The 19,736-nt window shown below is 41.6% G+C and overlaps 3 protein-coding genes and 1 non-coding gene across 23 annotated transcripts in view; all 4 read right to left on the bottom strand.

The window, feature by feature from the left end:
- Positions 1-2,546, bottom strand: part of TOMM20 (translocase of outer mitochondrial membrane 20) — a 61,255-nt gene extending 58,709 nt beyond the window's left edge. For all 12 annotated transcript variants that reach the window (XR_014944752.1, XR_014944748.1, XR_014944749.1 and 9 more), the window contains exon 1: positions 2,325-2,546. Coding sequence is in view for 6 of the 12 variants with exons in the window: in XM_085543402.1 (XP_085399528.1) it covers positions 2,325-2,448 (124 nt within the window). In the remaining 6 variants the exon portion in view is untranslated. The remainder of the gene's footprint in view (positions 1-2,324) is intronic.
- Positions 1,925-2,060, bottom strand: LOC116653288 (small nucleolar RNA SNORA14). Its single transcript, XR_004306857.1, has one exon. It is a non-coding gene; the product is annotated as a small nucleolar RNA SNORA14 (small nucleolar RNA).
- Positions 2,547-2,715: 169 nt separating the features above from the next.
- RBM34 (RNA binding motif protein 34) lies at positions 2,716-7,911 on the bottom strand. The gene is made up of 11 exons (XM_015857829.3): positions 7,863-7,911; positions 7,608-7,740; positions 7,218-7,357; positions 6,555-6,777; positions 5,802-5,861; positions 5,182-5,225; positions 4,654-4,737; positions 4,348-4,411; positions 4,216-4,258; positions 3,325-3,443; positions 2,716-3,064 (listed from the first exon to the last, which is right to left on the bottom strand). The coding sequence occupies exons 1-11, from the start codon at positions 7,901-7,903 to the stop codon at positions 2,789-2,791; spliced, it is 1,227 nt and encodes a 408-aa protein (XP_015713315.2). The 5' UTR covers positions 7,904-7,911; the 3' UTR covers positions 2,716-2,788.
- Positions 7,912-8,867: 956 nt separating this feature from the next.
- The window catches only part of ARID4B (AT-rich interaction domain 4B), a 79,457-nt gene continuing 68,588 nt past the window's right edge, over positions 8,868-19,736 (bottom strand). For 6 of the 9 annotated variants that reach the window (XM_032443315.2, XM_085543372.1, XM_085543370.1 and 3 more), the window contains 7 exons: positions 19,013-19,097; positions 17,992-18,184; positions 15,155-16,363; positions 13,717-13,830; positions 12,937-13,152; positions 11,649-11,795; positions 8,868-10,660 (listed from right to left, as the gene is read on the bottom strand). In XM_032443315.2, the coding sequence (XP_032299206.2) occupies positions 10,530-10,660; positions 11,649-11,795; positions 12,937-13,152; positions 13,717-13,830; positions 15,155-16,363; positions 17,992-18,184; positions 19,013-19,097 (2,095 nt within the window). In that variant the 3' untranslated portion in view covers positions 8,868-10,529. Of the gene's footprint in view, positions 10,661-11,648; positions 11,796-12,936; positions 13,153-13,716; positions 13,831-15,154; positions 16,364-17,991; positions 18,185-18,324; positions 18,885-19,012; positions 19,098-19,736 lie in introns of those variants that run through there. The other 3 variants (XR_014944740.1, XM_085543375.1, XM_085543374.1) reach the window with 2 other exon arrangements.

The raw sequence follows: 19,736 nt of genomic DNA, 5'->3' as shown, positions 1-19,736 counted from the left end.
TGCGCCACCAGCAGAACTGGCAGTTGCTTTACTTTAGCAGAAGTTTGGGAACTAGTTACATAGGAGCAGGATCTCACTGTCCCCAGCAAAAGCATTAGCAGAGTATGCATTCCTGAAATTAAGTGAGGAGAGCAAGTGGTGCCAGATGGAACAAACATTTACAGGCTTAATCACTCAACCTGAAGACATAAAGATGGGCTGCAACAGAAAAGTGCAGCATTCCAGCACAGCTAGTGTAATTAGAACGACACATAGCTTGTTTTTAATGCAATCAGACAGGTACAACAATATTTTGTGTTAGTGGTTATTCATACAAGAACAGCAGCACAGGAGCCAGTCCCACAAAAGCAGAGACCATTCACCTCTTCTAATCTCATCCGCTGTGCAGGAACTGACCGGCTCCCAGTGTTTAAAGCTTTACTGTCCTTTGGCCCCAAGACTAAGTACCAAAACTAGGAACAAAAAGCTAACGCAAGAATGCTGCACCTACTAAATAAACAAGTTTAAGACACCTGGAAAACCAAAGTCCAGTTCTTGCAGACTCACTAAGCTGGTCATCTCCTGAAATCTGAATCTAGCCACTTTGCTTTGACTTACTACGTGCCTTCGCAATGCAGACTTTGGTCCTGATGCTGCTTAAACAAAGGGATGTCAAATACAACCAGGATGGCACAAGCGTTATCAGTTCTTCGTTTGTCAGCTGGTATTTGACCAAATGCAGCAGGCAACCAATCCTCCGATACATGGGAGCCCTGTCCCCAACAAGCTCTGCTGATGCTGTGTTAGAGAGGCTGAGAAAATAACCTCATCCTAAGAACACCACTTGACACGACCTGCTCTAAACAGCACATCTTCAGCCAAGGAACTGCAACTGGCTACTACACTCCATCCTGGTTTTGTCAAATATTCCACAGATGAAGCTTTGGCACCCAGCAGTAAAAATATTGTCACGATCACCAGGTCACCGACTGCACCTGGGAAACACCCACACTAAAGGGAAAGTTATAGTACTGAAAACAACCAAAAGCCCTGAGCATTCTCTAAAGCCTTACAACTGAAAGCTGCCCGGTCAATTGTGTCTGAGGATCTCTACTTTCCAGTTCTGTCTTCCAATAACAGCCACTTCATAACAAACCATGACGGACTGAACAAGCTCAGCTCCCCCCACCTTTCTTCAGAAGAGAGGTGCTCCTGCCCTCTGCTTACCTTCATGGCCTTCCTCAGGAGCTCCAATGGCTCAGCATCAATGCAGCCCATTATTCTGCCAAAACCCAGTTTTTCCACACAAGACAAATAGCAGCCTGCTATGCTGGAATCTGCCAACCTTGCACTGCGGGGACAAGAAGTACCTGGAGGACAAACAACTGCTCCCTGCTGGGATCACGAGCAACGGCTCTTTTGTCAGTGAAGGTACCGATCACTTTCTGGTTACTTGCTAGGAAAATTTACTTTGAGAATGATTTCTGACCTTCAGCTCAGAGACTGGACAAACACACCTACCATCAGGGTAAGGTCAACCCAGTATGCAGCTCTCAGCCTGCTTCTTGTTATTCAAACACAGAATCACAGAATCGTAGGGGTTGGAAGGGACCTCTAGAGATCATCGAGTCCAACCCCCCTGCCAAAGCAGGCTCCCTACACCACGTCACACAGGTAGGCGTCCAGGCAGGTCTTGAATATCTCCAGAGAAGGAGACTCCACCACCTCCCTGGGCAGCCTGTTCCAGTGCTCCGTCACCCTCACTGTAAAGAAGTTCTTCCGCACATTCGTGCGGAGCTTCCTATGCTGTAGTTTCATCCCATTACCCCTAGTCCTGTCCCCACGCACTACTGAAAAGAGACCAGCCTCACCATTATTGCTCCCACACCTCAGGTACCTTACAGAACTAAACGTAAAGCTTCCTCAACCGCTCAACCATGTATTTCAATGTCGAAGACGTGAAATAACACGGAGCCACAGGACAGGAGCTCCGCATTTTGGATGAATCCCCGTTTCGCTCTGGCATTCGTTCTTACTCCCGGCAGCCAGCAGTGCAGCTACCAGGAGGGGTTGGAATGCGGCCGGTAACACGCCCCAAGGCCGCCGTGAGCTCAGGCCTCAGCGCAGCGGCAGCTTCGCTATGAGACCGCAGCTTTATCCCATCGCCGCCACGTGAAGCGCAGCAGCGCCAGGCCTCGCCTGAGCCTGCGGGATGAGCGCAGCACCGCGAGGGGCAGCGGAACGAACCCCAGGCCCCGGCCATAAGGGCCGTAATGGCCGGGGGCGCTGCGGAGCCGCCACGCGGGAGCCTCGCCGTGCGGGGGAGGGGCGGCCCGGACACTCACGCTCCCGCAGCCGGTTCTTGAAATTGGGGTCGCTCCTCCTCTTGCGGTCGAAGTAGATGCAGTAGCCGATGAACAGGGCCCCGCAGAGCCCCGCGGCGATGGCGCTGGTCTTGCCCACCATCATGGTGCCCGGCGCCGCGGGGAAGGAGCCGCCGCCCCCGCGCTCCGCAAGGCCGGCACCGAGCTCCGCAGGCACCTTGGGGAGAGCGGGCGGCCAGAAAGGACCCCGCCTCGCTTCCGCTGCGTCATCGGAACGCGACGGAGGGCGGCTACCGCAGTGCCTGCCGCCACAGCAGCGCCTGCCACCCGTGAGCCGTTCTGAGCTACCGCAATGCACGGGAAAAGCGATCTTAGTACATCAGGGACACACACAGCTCACAACCCAACGCCATTCTGTACATAGGCTTTATTAAAAAGAACTAACTTCTCTTTTTGTAACACAGACGGGGGTGCTGTTCAAAAGGCTATTTCTTTTTCCCCCCTTTCTTTTTAGCAATACTTTTCAGTCTCTTGGCCTTAGCGCTCTTTTTGGCTGGATTGGCTTTTTCGCCCACAAATGAATCATTGGAGCCTCTCTTGCTTTTCGCTGTGTGTTGAGCTTTGTCCTTACGGCCGCCGGACCCACTGGTGCTGCTCTTCTGTGCCGCTTTGTCCTTCTCACCGCAGCGTTTCACACGCAGCTTTCGGCCCAGCAGCTCCGAGTTGTTGAGCTTCAGAGCCAGGTGTACAGCGTCCGTGTTCTGCGGGAACACACCAACATTTAGAAAGCAGCACATCCAGCCAATGACCTCCAAACATAGAGCTGCCTTTCTTTGGTTCCAATGGGCAGGATTTACAACAGAGAGCGCCCGACCGCCTTTACTTGCATAATGTCACCTCTATTCAGAAGCACACACACACCTACAGGGCTTATGCATGCGGCCGTTTAACATCGCATAGGTACTGAAAAAGAAAAGAGTAATTCCCAACTCAGATGATGAGAAATGACACTGGTACGTACCTCAAACAGCACGTACCCGAAGCCTTTGCCCATGCCGCTCTGCCTGTCGCGCACAATTCGCACCGCCACTACAGCTCCGCAGTCGGCAAAGTGCTCTCGCACGGCGCTGTCACTGATGTCTGCAGGCAAACACAGCAAGACACGTCCCTTCAGAGAGACAGCTTTAGAAGCACAGCCTACATCCAAACATTTTACCTTTACCAACTCATGCACACAAGCATACATTTAAATACATGAAATTGTTTAAGTTAACAGTGCAGATGGTGTGGAGATTCTAAGCCATCACTGTGTATGATTTGCAAGCGGCTTACAAATGCTGATCCTTGAAGACTTCATGTAAGGACTGTTACCTTGGACACTCATTGATCAAAGACGGTGATCCCTTCATTTACTCAGCAGCAGATGAATATTCAATAAGCACTGACCCGAACTACACAGCAAGCAACTCCACTCAGCTAACAACTCCCAGCAAACAGCTGCCCAGACAGTCACTCATCCTGTGGCTCACAGATGAGCATCAAAATTAGAAGCTGTCCCTAAGTATCACTTGGAAGTGGTTCACAAATCCAAGCGTGCATTTGGCAGTTTATTAAGCTATGACATATGCAGCTCAGTCGTATTTATTTAAGAAACATGAAGTAACAATAGGAAATAAAAGTGCTCGCAGTGCTAGAAATACAACAGAACAAAACGATTCACGTGCAATTTCACCCACTGAAAGCTTCCCCTTTGGGTGTCTCTGTCAAAAAACAGAAGCGCTATTTTAAAAGGTCCCAACAAACAATAGTTATCTACCTAAACAAGGAACCCTAAACAATAAGTAAGAAAATCCTCACGTCAGCATATTCCATAAGCATCAGCCAACAAGGCACGATGCTCCATTTTACTCACCATACGCGAGATTTCCCAGGAATACAGATCGCTTGTTGTCATACTAAAAAAAACAAGGAAGAGATTTAAGGCCACTAAGTCTTGTTACAGCAAAACGCAGAGCGCTGAGTTTTTGCATCACGCGCTACCTACCGAACTGTCTTTTGATGCGCTGTCAACTCTGATGTGAAATCCACTAGCGACTTCTGCTCCGTTTCTATTGCAGTGAAAAGAAAAAGAAAGGTTCTTAAAATGAAATGGTGAAGCATGACTTCATTGACAATGTCACGCTGTCACCTTTTTGCAAGAGGCACATTTACTTTGAGTAAAAAAACTTATGAGTTTGAAACACCATCTTTATTTTCGTACAAGCAAAAAAACAGGAGGCAGATTACATTTATCTTTAAACACTGCATATCTGCCTTCTCAACAGGCACAAGGAACAAAGCTGAGACTTACTTTTGTAGAGCCTTAACAGCAGCATTTTCTTCTTTAAACACAACGTAAGCATTAATGTACTTTGCGTTAGGATGAATCTTACGCCTGGAAGAGGAAAAAGACCCTTTTTAAACCATTGTGATATACTGCGCACAAGCACTTCTTGTTAAACACGCTGACATCTCCCCAGTTTTGCACACAGCAGCAACTTCAACTCTTATAAAGCATATTCTGACAGAGTCCCACTGCACATCTTACACAGCCTGTGTACGCGCCCCAATTAAGCACCTCAGCTCATAAATACACTCAAAGGAATCAAAGACAATTTCTGTCTACCTCCATCCTAAAGTATAAGGAATGCAATCTAACATTATTACTTACTGCTACACTAGGCTTATCATTCCTTATTGCTTATACACTAAGGGGCATTGTGAAAATCAAAGAAGCAAAAGACAAAAAAAGGAAACAGCAGAACAGTGAGCAACAAACACACGAAATAAACATTCTGCCTTTGAAAAATAAAGCATGAAACTCAGAAGCAGAACCTACTTGATGGCTGCTAACCTTCTGGATACAGTATCTTCGGCTGGAACCTCCAAGACAAAGAAAGCTTTCATTAAGTAGGCACAATTACAACATATCACAACTCTCTGTCCTCGAAGGGAAAGTCAAACAAACACCACCCCACTCAGAGTTACGTAGCCAGTACACTGAGCAAATGGATCTTCATGATGATCTACAAATATCTCAGAACTATACAGCTTGCTTTGGCCTGGTCTGTTATGTTTCTTAAGTCCCAAGACAACGATCTTCACCTGTTCTATACAGTACACAGACTTACAATGAATAAGCCTTTGCTGCTGTAATTTAAAAACAGCTAAATAACCTTAATTAAATTAACCTAAATAAACTTAACCTTAGTTAAATCAGCAATAATAAAGGCCTTCCCAGAGAAAAACTACAGCTTTGATGGTACAAACTGCTATTACAGGAGGAATAGGTGATGAAAGGAAAGGTGCCTCTGCAGTAGTATCACCAGTACTTCTTCCAAGGTAAAATACACCCACCTAAACCTGCTTCTGAATTCAAACAAAGATACAAGCCTTAGGAATGGTATCCCGTAAGGTCAGAAAGGCAGGTACCACATAACATCAGGGGAAATAACGTACCACGGAACGGAACCGAATGGATTCTATTGCTCCATATTCTTTAAAAAGAGACTTCAGCATCTGAACAGAAAACAGAACAGGTGGTCAGTGTATTTCTGCATCCCGACAATAAGAATTATTGTTGAGCATGTACTGCTAAGATGGTTCTTATATTATTTTCACTTCACTCATGCAAGGTATGTTAACAGGCTACTAAAAACATGCCGGCAACTTGCAACTATGCCTGTGTTTTCCATACCGACTTCTTATTGTATGGACTGCCAAAACTGAATTCATACCCCTAACTACTGAGGATGGTATAAATTTAAAACACGTCACATAAAATCTGAAGTATTATTTGTATTCAAAATGAGCAGCAAGTTCCAACTTCGTACTTATAGCTCTCGTTTATTACATAGATTGTAGTCGAAAGGGAAAGTTCTTCACAGAGAGAGTGGTGAGGTGCTGGCACAGGCTGCCCAGAGAGGATGTGGATGCCCCATCCCTGGAGGTGTGTGAGGCCAGGTTGGATGAGGCCCCAGGCAGCCAGGTCTAGTATTGAATGTGGAGGTTGGCGGCCTGTAAAAAGCCCAACTCCACCACAACAAAAAAGACTAAGTCTGAAGGTTCCTAATAATGAGCATTATTTCCCACTTTCACGATAAGAGATTTTACTCATAAGCATGTGTGAGATCCCATGTGGAAACATTCCCTTCAAACAAGGGCTGTCGTAACCTTGTTGGTTCCTTTAGCTGACAGACTCCACTCACATACCTGAGCAGTGAAGCTGACAGGCAGATTTCCAACAAACACCGTTCTTTTGTTCTTCACCGTTTCTTCAGCCTCATTCTTCTTCTTCCCTTGTTTCACAGTTCTGCCTGTCCCTGCATTACCATCACTCTTGGTGACAGCACGAGCAGCCCGTTTTTTCTGCTTCGCTTTGCTCTCAGACAGCTTTTGCTCTTCCTCTTCATCTGCCTGTTCTAAAGCACCCTCCCTTATCAGAAAAAGACAAGAAAATTGTAACTGATGGGAAAGAACAGGACGTTTGATGTCAAAGAACTACAAGCTCTAAGAGGTTGCTATTCTAACGTTTTATTTTAAACTGTTACGCACAATGTAAATTTCCAAAGGTTATTATTTTTCCTATTGTGCATAAAATAAACATATCTGACCTTTAAGTAATACAGCAAACTATTTGCTGTCCCAGGCCATGGAATTCACTATGCGATAACTCAGCCTGCAGCCCTGGCAGCACTCTGATGGGGGCTTTGGTTCCACAGGCAGAGGACCTGCCTCTATAGCAGGAACGTGAAGTACTCAATACCTTCTGGCGCAAACTATTTGACACTTCCACAAGCTGCTTAAAAGCAGTACTTTAAAGCACAAGGAGAACGATTTCTTCAATCCCTCTTTAAGAAGGTACCATCTACACACCTCGCTGCCACCTTCTCCTCTGCTTTTGAAAGCTCCTTCTTCCTGGTTTTCTTCACTTTCTTAGGAGGTTCTTCTGTGACAGACGAGCTCTGTCCCTCTGACAACCCCTCTGCTTCTGTACGCTTCCGTTTCTTATTTTCCTTTATAAGAAAAGCCAAAGCAAATGACTTGAGAAAGTTCCACCAACGCCCTACAGTAGTTTTACAGATTGTTTAGAACACCTATAACTCCTTCGATGCACAGAGGGGCACACACAGACCCCTTATGGCCGGACCAGCCGCCAACCCACACGCTGTGGGAGGTGGCAATTCGGGGCTATCGGAAACCCACTGTAAACTCTCTGACCGACATTTCCAACCCGGTTCCACGATCCCGTTGCGCAGCACTTACCCTGGGCACGGCCACCACCACGGGCGGCGGGGCGGCGGAGCGAAACAGCCCCGCCAAGGGCCGAACCGCCGCCGCCCCGCCCGAAAACAGGCTGCCGACCACCTGCCCCACCACGTAGTCCCCGCACAGGGCCCTGCACAGGAGAGCGGCGTCAGCGGTCGCCCCGCAACGGCCGCTCCGCGGGGCAAGGCGGCCGCGCGGCGGGAGAAGGGGAGGGAACGGGAACGGGACGGGGCAGAGCGCGAGGTAACGCACCCGCCTGGAGGAACAGCGGCTCCTCGGAGCGCCGCCATCATGGAAAAGAAGGGGCGTCACTTCCAGCGGCCGCACGCAGTGGGCGGTGCCGTGCTGCGCGCTGTGACGCCGACATGGGGGAGGGCGCCACAAATCCGTGTTTATCCAAGAACCTTCGACTTAATTGAGCAGCAAGGAAGCGTGGGGAGGCAGCTGAATGAAGAATGTGTCCATGATTTCATGTTGAGTAAATAAAGCTTCACATGTAGAGCAGGAGGTAGCAGTTGTAGACCTGGCGCTGAAGCAGAGCTGACATAGTAGCAGCAAGCAGAAGGCTGAGTACACCCAACTGCCCAGACGCACTGCCTGGTTAAAGCAATACCAGCTCCTGGTATATATACCTTGTGACTCCTGGAACTAAAGGCAGAACTGAGCCATCATAACTCCGATTCTCCTAAATATTTATGGTACCTTTCAAGCAGCCCCACTGAAGCTACTTAAAATTGCCCCCGGCGGTCTCAAATCATAGCAGTCATTAACAATCTAAGTGTCCAGAGCCTGTTTGTCAGTTATTTGCCATTGACCAGCCTCAGTGGCAATCCACCATTTTACTAGTGCAACTATTCTGGACAAAGGAAGGAAGGCCAGGCACGGCATGAGCAGATATAGCAAGTTCCACTTCTACCAAATGCAAACTTAGCCAGTGGTTCTTAGAAGACAGCAAGTCACTTCAGGAGCTCTCTTTTACATTTTTAAAACTAACCAGATTAACATGAATCCAAACCCATCTTTATTTCAACCGGCGCAGCCTTAATGATGCCAACGAGCAACACTCTTCTGCTGGGAAAGATAGATTTCAGCCAACCGCTCAGAGAAAAACAGAGCCAATGTACCATGTCTAACTAATTTTCCCGTGCTTGTTACACCACATCAAATATCCTTTGCCGAACCCATTCTGCAGGTTGGTGTCATTTAAATGAGCACGCTACTGTTGCTTAATTAAACTGTTAGAAACAAAATCAGGGATTCACAAACTATGGCATTTTATTTCAGAGGCCTTTGCTTACATTTGTACAATATATTACATAGTTCTCCATTTTCTGCGGAACCTAATATATATTTTATAGCTTTTTTTTTCTATAAGCTTTTCCTTCAACGTTTGTCAACAAATTTTTACAGTCCTGTACAATTGTGAATACTTTGAACCCATTTCAATAAAATCAATAAAGTCAGCCTTAAGCACACACTACGAAGACCGAAAATGCTTTTCTTAGAAAAGTCAAATGTAAAGGATTCTGACACTCTAGCATCTACAAACAAAATGCTTGGAATTCTTACATGTCGTATTGCCAGAAAACAAAGAAAAACATGCCAGCCCCTATTTCCCCAGCCAAAAGAAGTACACGGAACTACAATTAAAACAGTAAAACAATCTGTACAATAAAGTACTGTGTATTAACAGTGCCAGGTATTAAATAGCTCGAATGAACACTTCCGCAATATACAAATGTCTTACAAAGGTATATAATTAACAGGAGAGCGCTTGGGATTCCATACAACGTAAAATCGATACAAGTGAAAACAGTTTGAAGTTGGTTTTGGAATTTGTACAAGGCATTTAAAAAATTAAATGTCTACCACTCAGCTAGCTATGTATTTAAAAACAACTACCCTTTGTGGCAGTGTTCATACCAGCAACCACAAATTATAGACTCACACCTTACTCAGTCTCAAAGTCCTCTCTCCTCGAAGCTCGTAATAAAATAAGCATTACAAATGAAATATTTGTTGCTCTAAGGGAAAAGAAACATTTACAAGAAAACACAAAAATATAACTGTTATAATCCATTATGAATAAATATACACTTTAAACTGGCTAAATACAATATTTATACATTAAGATTTAATACAGTTTGTTAGCCATTTTCTTCCTTTTTCATAATGTATTCTATCAAAATTAAAAAAAAATACTGTTTTATAGAAAAATGGCAAAGTACAGTAGTTTCTTTCCAATTAATGGGTTATTAAAACCCAGAGTAACCTATTTAAGCCTAATTCAAACCTGTAAACATTAGTCAGTTTTGTTTGTCTGTTTTGAAAGGAATCCTCGTATTTGGTTATCAGGACCGATGTCGAACATCCCACTAACTGCAGGTTTTGAATTGAATACATGTGCTTGACGTATACAATTAAAGCCACTATAAGGTGACTTAGCAGTTAAAAAACAATTAGCTTGTACAAATGAAAATAGGTTCAATATTTGTCATAAATAAATGGAAAAATATCAAATGTTCCAGCTTTAACAAAATACCAAGGAATACATGTACAGTAAGCCTTACCACATTTATTTAGATCAACCCAACAACTATATGTTTATTGTACTGTCTCTACAGGCAGTGAACAGCCTCCATTTGCCACAGTGGAAGGCCTTCCAGTCACTGGACTTACAATTCCCAGACAAGTTGGAAACAATTATTGCTTGAGGAAAAGCAGTTTGTTGTACTTTTTCTTCATAAAAGTGCACTTAAGTGCAAAGTTAGCTTGTCAAGAAACAACTTTAAATACAAAATAGTGCTTGTCTGAATTTTGTGCCACTGTGCAGTATAAAAAAAAAATAAAAAAAAAACAAAACAAAAAGAGTGGCCCTCAGCAGCCATTAAGTGCAAAGTGCTTTGGCAAGTCCTGCTGTCACCTGCACTCGACTGACATTCCATTTTGTGATGAACTTGACATAGATGGTTCTGCTAAGGTTAACATAACTGCAGCTGTAATGGAACTGGAGGAAGGTGATGAGGAGGAAGATGATGTAGTAGCAGCACCTGTATAGGAACAAGAAAAACAGGTTTAAAAATTCACAAATTAGGCAATAAAAAGGGCTTACATATACTGACTCCAATATCTAATGTCTAGTAATTAAAAGAAAAAAATCCTCCGCTCCCCAGCTATCATGGTAAATACTCTGCAAGGCAAGCTATGCTGTGTACAAGATAACATAGCACTGCACCCCCACAGCCCTGGCTCCACGATGATCCACATCAAGGACTCAGCCAGAGGATGTCAAAGTCATTCCTGCCCCACAGGCACAGTCATCAATTCTCTTTCCTGTGGGAATTTACACAGGCAGGGCCTTGTCCCAGCACTGAACCTGCACGTACAGCCTGCCTGGGCAATCAAGAAGCAACTGTTGTGTCCATGAGATGGTTTCAGCCTCAAAAATATTGGTACACATTGCAGAGTATTGCTAAATACACAGATAAAAATGAGATGTAGAAAAAAATCCTTTTAATGTTATTAGAAGCAGACACGCTAGAACGTTTCTTACAGAAGTAAAGCAAGAGAAACAAGCTATTTTGTATATTAATCTCCTTTAAACCCATGATGAATCTTCTGTGCTAAGGGGAAAGCTTGAACCCGCCACACAAAGAATACTCTAGTAAGCTAGCACTTGTCTTCAGCTTATACTGTAAGTTATTCATTACCTTAAGATGCTTCATTCACAGCTTAGAGAAGTTCATCATACTCTTCCCCCCCTATATAAAAAGCAGCTCAACGCAAACAAACAGATTGCCTGTCTCCCCACCTCCCTTCCACAGGGTTGATTAAGTATCACTGCAAGCCTGAGCTGTACCTTTAAAAGTTGAAAGAGAAACTTTATAAAATGTTAAGAAACAAGCAAAGACAAACAACCCTACAACCAAACCAAATTAATGGCACGTCTTCCTATTAACTATCCAACTCCTGTCAATACCTTAATAACTTGATACGTGATTTAGCCCTTTAAAGGAAAAATTGAGTTTCCACACTTACTTTCTCTCTCCTTTTTCTTTAAGCGCTTTCTTCTCCGGTCAATGGAAGCTACCTCAGACTTTAAGGACAGGTAATGTTTCCTGATCTCCTGCAGTTTTTCTTGAAGAATGGTTATGCGCTCGGCACTGGTCAAATTTTCCAAGTCAGCTGCAAGGTAAACAGTCTGTTAATTACTGGACTGCAGCTTTTCTAAAAGCTTCCCAATTGCAGTGGAGTAGGAAGTACTCAAGGGCTGGACTCAGGGCTGGAGAAGAAAATGTGGTCAGAATCTCTCAGTAACAGTTGGCACGGACCAGCAAAAACAATTCAGCACAAGTGTCTGCATGATGTGCTGCACCAGCTCTTGTTACGTTATGTAAGGAACGGCAGCCTTCAGGCAGTCTGTGACAGAGCACAGAACAGCAGAGCACAACGCTCTGAGAACTTCAGAAATTTGACATATATTAAGGTCATCTGTGAATACTGAATGAGATATTATGGATAGTTCTAAGAACTAATTTAAGTCACTCATGTCACACAGTTTCAATTTGACCTTTTAAAAAGTTTAAACAACAACAACAAAAAAAGGTAATTCATGAATTTCTAAACACATCCAAGGCTGGTACTAAGGAGAACAATTTATTGCTGACTAAACGAACTCCTAGATGCTGAGAGAGGGGGCTAAAAACAAGTTTTTGCTTCAATTGAATTATTTTTCAACTGTTTCCATACTGTCATTCTGAGGAAAGGGGGCTTAAATCACCTAGCATTTTGTCCATTTTCCTTCTCTTCCCACTGTAATACTGCAATAAGCATACACACAGGCAATAAAGAAGTTGCACTTGTAGCAGTGAGACATTAATAAAGTTACTGTGATGTTTTTCAGATAAGCGTGTGATCCCTTCAACACTATGCTCTATGTCCCTCTAAGCTGACTGACACAAACGTGCTGAAAGCCCTTACTACTAGAAATAGTAAATGTACTCTGGCTCATTTAAGCAAAACAGAAGGGAAAAGAAGTTAAAAATGCCTGAACAATAGCTAAAGAATGTTTAGAGATGTGTTTAAGAGCCATTTGGATGTGGTGCTCAGGGATATGATTGAGAGTTGTTAGAGTTAGGGTACTATGGTTAGGCTCCTGTTGGACTTGATGATCTTCAAGGTCCTTTCCAACCTGGGTAATTCTATGATTCTAAAGAAAAAAAAAGGATAAAACTTATACAACATAAGAAAATAGTCTATTAGTCTAATAGAAAATAGTCTAACTATTTCAAGACCACATTGGGTACGTTGTCAGGAAAATGCTTACACATTTGGAAACTCCACTTGTAAACTTTGGGCAAGCGATTATTCTGCTCTTTGAGATCAGAATCCTTCTCTCCATTTTTCCCACATTTTCCTGGAGATTGCGTTCTTGAAAGTGATTTGGTTTGGTGAGATTTCATGCCTGTAGAAACCAATTTTGCTGGCTGAGTCTTGGACACACTTTCACCAGCAGACAGTTCTTCACTATCACTGCTGTTGGCTGGAGAAACAAGACAATGTATTACAAAATAAAATAGCCTTCAGCCCAAAGCAAAGCTTATCATAAGTTCCTCCCGTGCTGATTTTCATATTAAGTTTATCTGACTTAAAACTTTTTTTACTCTAAAATGATACAATTTACTGGCAATAAAGCTCAGCACACAGGCTTTTACATAACTAGTACCTATAAATAAGACCACAGAATGGGCAGAAAGTACAAAATATAGTTTCATCCCAGTCTGTTTCTCTTCTATTACATCAGGTCATCACACAACAGATATTGCTATCTCTTTTCTTCCTCTGGTAACAAAGATCCCAGACCTACCAGGTGTGAAATCTCACTACTCTTAGTCTTCCTGAATTACAAGCTATTAAAACCTCCAAGACACAGGTCTATGACACAAGGCATTTAAAAACGCTTTGGCATTCAGCAAAAGTAGTTCCTTCATTTAAGCAGTATTAAGAATTCCAAGGTGGGAGTGTTATTTATATAATTAACGGATTTATCTACAATTGTTAAAAGAAACAATGTACATTTTATTTCACACTGAACTGCTGTACTTACTGGTCTTACTCTTCTTTTTGTTGTTCACGGAAGATGTTTTGTGGCTTCTTTTCTGCTTTTTTGAGGAGCTGCCTCCTCCCTGAGCATCCTTAAGTCTCTTTTGGCCTGCACAGACTACAAATGGAAAAAAGTTAAAAATTAAATACTTGCACTTCTGTGTATTTTCCTCAAAATCTCAGGAAAACGCTTCAGAGCTTAAGCCTCAACAGTAATGTAACCAGCTGTTCCTGTATGCACTTAATACGGCTCACCTTTCTACTTGGATTGAAAAGAGGAGGTAAAGGAAGATGGAAAATGGCTTGTTGGTTAGTGTGCACATCAGATGGCTGCAAGTAACTCCGTTCAATGCATTAACAGAAGTTTTCTGGAACCACATGGAATTTATACACTCCACGTATACGAATATATATTATATAGTATTATATATATATATATATACACACACACACACACTATATATATATATATAAACATAAATATATGCATACATATATATTAACACATATACATGCACACATATTTTTTTTAATAAAGTAAATCTTATTCCAATACATTTGTTTGAAAAAATATATATTTTTTTATACAACTGAGAAATGAAATCTGTGGAGATGAATGAATCATTTCTGTATTAAGGTTTATATTCAGACACCTTTTCCTTTTCATTAGTTACTTTCAGGCAGGTGAATGGTTCTTAGAAGTAGCTGTGAAACAGCCACTGCATGTCACAAAAAAGCTTTTGGATCCAGTCTAGCAAATAGTTAAAAGAACAGAATATTGACATTACACATACAAGCATAAACAATGTTTAAGGCCTGTATTCTAGTGCTCTCAAGTTGTGAACTTCAGTCTGCAAAATCGTATCTGAAATATTGATAATCATGTCAAGACCTGTGAACAGAATACTTTGTTTTTCTTATTTGTTTGCCTTGTTTCTTTTCGTTGTTTTCTATTAAAGAAGCTTGAGCTGGCTGCCTATGCGTGCAATGACTGGCCTTATTCTTCTCCCCAATAAGCAAAAAAAAAATTGATCCTCTAACGCTGAGAAACAATACAATCTACTTGCAAGCAAGGTATTTTTAAATGCATTCAGCTTGCTAGTAAATTTTCCCTACACAAAGTACTACAGTTCATTCCAGGCTTTTATTGCCACCTCTGGTATAAACTTTATTCTTATATAGTTTATTCCTCATTAAAACTACTGCAGATTCTTTTCTGGAAGGCCAAGAAGCTTCTTGGCAAGATTATCTTTTATTCAACAGGTGATTATGCCATTTTTAAAGATGTGAAGTAGAGAGCTGGCTACTGCTTCCTTCAGTTTTCCAGCAGTGTAACCATAACAATGAAAATACATCTACAATGCAAAAAAAAAAATAACAAAAAAACAACCCAAACCAAGATATGTTAGGTTGAAGACACCTCTGTTTCTGCTTTCCTTTACCTTTTTCAGTATGCTCTGGCTCTGGTTGATTACTACTACTGGAGCTGACGCTGGCATCAAAACCCGTTGGAGAAATATTTCCCTCAGACTGGAGGTCCTGCAGCTCTCCTGCTACACTGTCCACTTCTATTGTGCTATCAGTTTCACTTTTAATGCTTCTTATCTCTTCTTGATTTGGTGGCAAAGTCTCAGAGACAGCAACGCTAGACTGATGTCTGCTGTCTGTTACAGTTACAGATGAAGGCGATTCAGGAGTTGTAGGAGGAGTATTTAGCACTGAATTACTGCCGCTGCTTGGAAATTCAACTTTCTTTTCACCCATTTCAGCTGTTTTTTCCTCAACAGGTTTAACGTCCACACTAGACGGCAAAGGTTTTTCAAGTTCAGAGCTAGGCAAAGAAATGTCTTCCTCTGGAAGAGTCTGAAGCTGCTCCTCTGCTGCAGCATCCTCTGGAGCAGCATGTGGAGGGGAGGCAGCAGCTTCAGTGTCAGAGTCCGAGAACAATTCCTTCAGCGTTTTCTTTGGCCACTGTCCCTGAATACTCGACCAGACATCTTTTCGATCCTTTGCTCTGGTGTTCTGAAGTCTTTCATCAGAGTTATTTAGAAGCTTTATCCTTTTCTCTGCCACTTCAGAAAATCCTGAGTAGAAAGTACTTGTCCGTAAAGACTTTCTTTTCTCCTCTAATCCATTGTACTTTTTAGTGGGAGTGATTTTCAGCTTAGATTTGTCTTCCTCTTCTTCATCTGAAGAGCTGTTGCTGCTGTTTTCTAAACTAAGGGAATCTTTGTTTTTGGACTTCTCGTCCTTTCTGTTAGGCGACACAGTCTTTAAAGATTCCTCAGCAACACAGTACCTTCGTTTACCACGTTTTACTTGTGGTTTTGCTGTTTTATCCCCAACCTCCTTTTTTACATCCTTTTTCTTTTTTGTGGCTTCATCTTCTCCATCAGAGTCAGTATCTTCAGATAACTCTTCCATCTCTTTTCGCAACCTTTCAGGAGACTTGGATCCTGACTTGGGCACCACTGTATCTGTCAAAGCTTTAGTTTCCTCTGGGAGGGATGAACTGTCCTGTTCTTCTTTTAGACACAACTCATTTTTATCTTGGCTCATGGCTTCGTGCTGAGATTCCTCTTTGCCATCAGCATCTATGTTCTGGGCACTTTGGTCATCTTCTTGCTCACTATCATCAGAACTTTCAGAAGCTAATTAAAAATAAAATTAAAATGAGAAAGTTGGCATTGATCTTGGTTACAAATACTAAAAAATAAAAATAAAGAAAACCATATAGATATGATCACATGCTACAGGAATTTCTAGTAGTACATATTTAAATTGCATTTATAAATTGTACTAAATTACATTGTATATCTCCAGGAAGCATAGTGGGCTACGGCCTTCACTTAAACAACACTGTTGTTTAATATCAGCTTTTGCACGATAAAATGCTTTATTCATATCATAATTATCAGCTCTCATTACCTCTCGCATTTTTATTATTATTTTTTCTTTAAGAAGTCTTGTTGAAATACAAGAAGAGCATACAGGCAGACAGATGAGAGATACAGAACAAAATATCTTGGGAAATGTTATTTTCTCAACTTCTTTTAAGATATGCAGGATCTTAATCTCTACCTTAAGATCCAATTTGAAAACAAGTTTGACAACACACTTCCATTTTTGTTTGCATTTTCCAATTGAAAATTTATGGTAGACATTATGGCTCAAAGTTCTGAAGTCTGGCATACAAAAAAATGAACTTAAAATACTGTTCTCTCTCACGCCATAGTGGACCAAAACTACATTGCTAGTATGAATACATGAGATGTGAAAAACCATCATGTCAAATGAAATCAAAAGAACTCTGCTAATAAAATAACATTTTTTCTCTCAACCTGTTTAGTCTGCTGTGCCCTTCAAAGGAAAGCCAAAAAAAAAAAAAAAAATTAAAAAAAAAAAAAAAAAGCATCATTCATCCCAGTTTAGGAAAAAAAGATAAGTAAATTTTGAACAAACAGCTCTAAAATTGTGGGAAAATACAGTAACAAAATACAGCATTTCATCCTTCAGGGAAAAAAAAAGTTGTTTAAACCTACAGCATGAATCTATGTGGACTGAAAAGCAAAAAGAATAGCGCACAATTAAAAAGCATCAAGTAATGTTTTCCTAAGGAAAAGCTGATTATAGAGTAATTGTAACAACATCACATTGAACACAACTAATTGCTTTTTTGTTTCTGTTTTCCTAAGGAAACAAAGCTTAAGATTATGGTAACTGTTATTCCACCTATAAGTAGGAAACCTAGTAGCCAATATTACCCAATCTGAGTGTCTGAATGTTACTATATCCACATAACTTTCACAGGTCCTTAACCAAACTACATAGAACATATACTGTTTTATTTGTTTGTTTGTTTTTAATATAGGCGTGCAGGAAGCTGACAAGGAAGAGAAGCAACCAGTTACTGCAGCGCTGCTGTAAAGACATGGGAAGCGGGAAGTTAGGAACAGCAGATGTGCTGACAGGACACCTAGCTTCATTAATGCAATTTTTCAAGAGAAGAAACATTTATGTAACTTTTAGAACCCTGTGAATCAAAACTTAAAGTTTAGAAATAACATAGAAAGGAAAACGCTTGGCTGCGTATCAAAGAAAAAATGCTTTACATCCGCAATACCCATTTTCTGCTTTAGTTCAAGGCTTACTTCTGAAGATGATGTCATAGTAGAAGAGACAGCCAGACTAAGAAGCACGAAGTTTCATCATTTACTCTACACTCATTTACTACATTTAAAAGTAATTTTACAGAATTCAAAAATTTAATGTACAGTACCTTGAAGCCCATTAATGATAGAAGTAATTTCTATCGATTTAACAGGAGCTTGTTCACTATTTTTGGCTTCAGTGCTATCGAGTTTAGACCCAGTCTCTGGTGAAGTGCTGGTGTGAAAGGGTGGCTTTGATGAACGTCGTAATTTACAGTTTTTTGGAGAATACTTCTCTTCCTTTTCTTTGTCAATTTTATGCTGTGTGAAAGAAAAAATTACAAACTCTTACTTCAAGCATATATCTTACAACAGAATACAGTCAAGACATGACTAGAATTATCTTGAATGTTCAACCTGAAAAGAAAATCTTCCCTCTTTGTTTAAAAGATAAGAAATACCTTCCTGCGATGACCCATGCTGCAATATTTGCACCAAGCACAGGAACAGAGTCAGCGCTACCACAAACGGGAAAGCAAACACAGCCAGTGTTGCCTAGGCACCACTGGATGTCTGACCAGCAGGTACAAGTGCCACAGGGTGGGGCAGGATTCTGACTGTCACAATGGGGCACGGAGCTCTGGAATAAGACTCAGATACCAGAGGCATCACAACGTTGGGGAAAAGGAGGAACATGTTGACATCCGTGGCAGAAGGAAAAGCTTCCTAGCCTTCCATTGGTCAACAAAGAACGCACCATAATCTAGGCCTAAATGTCAGTTTTAGGAGAGTGACTTTTGAAAGAAATGCTATGAGGCAAAATTCTAAAGAAAGTCACACACACAAGGACCACTCGTATGTTTGCTCTCCAGTCAGCAGAGGGAGCTCCCAAATTCCAGTCTAAGAATCAGCTCCCAAGCACTGATGGATCTTCTTTGTTTCTTTAAGAGCATACATAAAATCTCACAAGAAATATAGGAAAGAGAAGCTTCCCTTCACGCCCTCTAAGTGAAAGAATAAAACTGATTACAAGTTTTAGCTTTTGCTGTCATACATTTGTAGGCCTATCAGCAGAAAGGGGTAGGGGGAAGAGTTTAAGTACATTAAACCAAAGGTGGGGAAGAACTAGGGAGAAGGGAGAGAAACTACCTTTATTTTCTTTCGATGCTTAATTTTTGGTACATTTTTATCAGCTGGTCTCACTATCTTGTCTGCCTTTATCCATTCATCATACCTATAAACAAAAAATTGTACACATTTATGTTTTTAAGCAGATTATTACCTCATAACATAAATTTATGGAGGAAAAGTATTAGCAATAAAATAAAAGACTAGAATTTAAAGGAAAAAAAGTCATTAGTATAAATAAAGAAGTCATTAATATAGCTTTCAGTATGTAGAGTTTAAGCTAAGGGTTGATTCTTAACGTGTTTGAGCATATAAGACAAAGTTTCCTTACACTGATGGGTAGGAGTCAAAGCTAACACTTCCCAGCCTACATGGAACAAGAAGTTCATTTGCATAGTGTAACTGACTACCAGAAAGGTGTTCTATATGAATCGACAGGAGATGTATTTTGTATATAAGCTGTATCTCCTTAGCTGCAAATCCTCACAACTATATAAGATGTAAAAAGCTAACAAAACCCCCCCTCCAGCTCTGCTGAAGCGCTCTGCTGAGTCACTAGCACTTGGGAATCACTAACTCCTGAGTCACCCTCTCTTACCAATAACACTTTTCAACACATTTTCACTTCAGGTTTTCCATTCTATATCAGAATGATATTAGACAAAAAAACATACCATCGGCATCAAACAGTAGATGCTGTTACTGCCTACAGCCACACGTTAAAATACAAATCAGACCAAAGAAA

Source organism: Coturnix japonica, chromosome 3 (genome assembly GCF_054131305.1).
Source record: "Coturnix japonica strain WE chromosome 3, WE-NBRP24, whole genome shotgun sequence".
Taxonomy (NCBI): Eukaryota; Metazoa; Chordata; class Aves; order Galliformes; family Phasianidae; genus Coturnix; species Coturnix japonica.
This window is presented reverse-complemented; position numbering and strand designations above follow the sequence as displayed.

Bases quoted from the DNA above. Each gene is read 5' to 3' on its own strand.
- RBM34 (XM_015857829.3), bottom strand. From the start codon at position 7,903: ATGATGGCGGCGCTCCGAGGAGCCGCTGTTCCTCCAGGCGG. The intron at 7,741-7,862 runs GTGCGTTACCTC...TCTCCTGTGCAG, and splicing joins GCCGCTGTTCCTCCAGGCGG to GGCCCTGTGCGGGGACTACG. The intron at 4,738-5,181 runs GTAGGTTCTGCT...TTCCTCTTCCAG, and splicing joins AGAAGGTTAGCAGCCATCAA to GCGTAAGATTCATCCTAACG.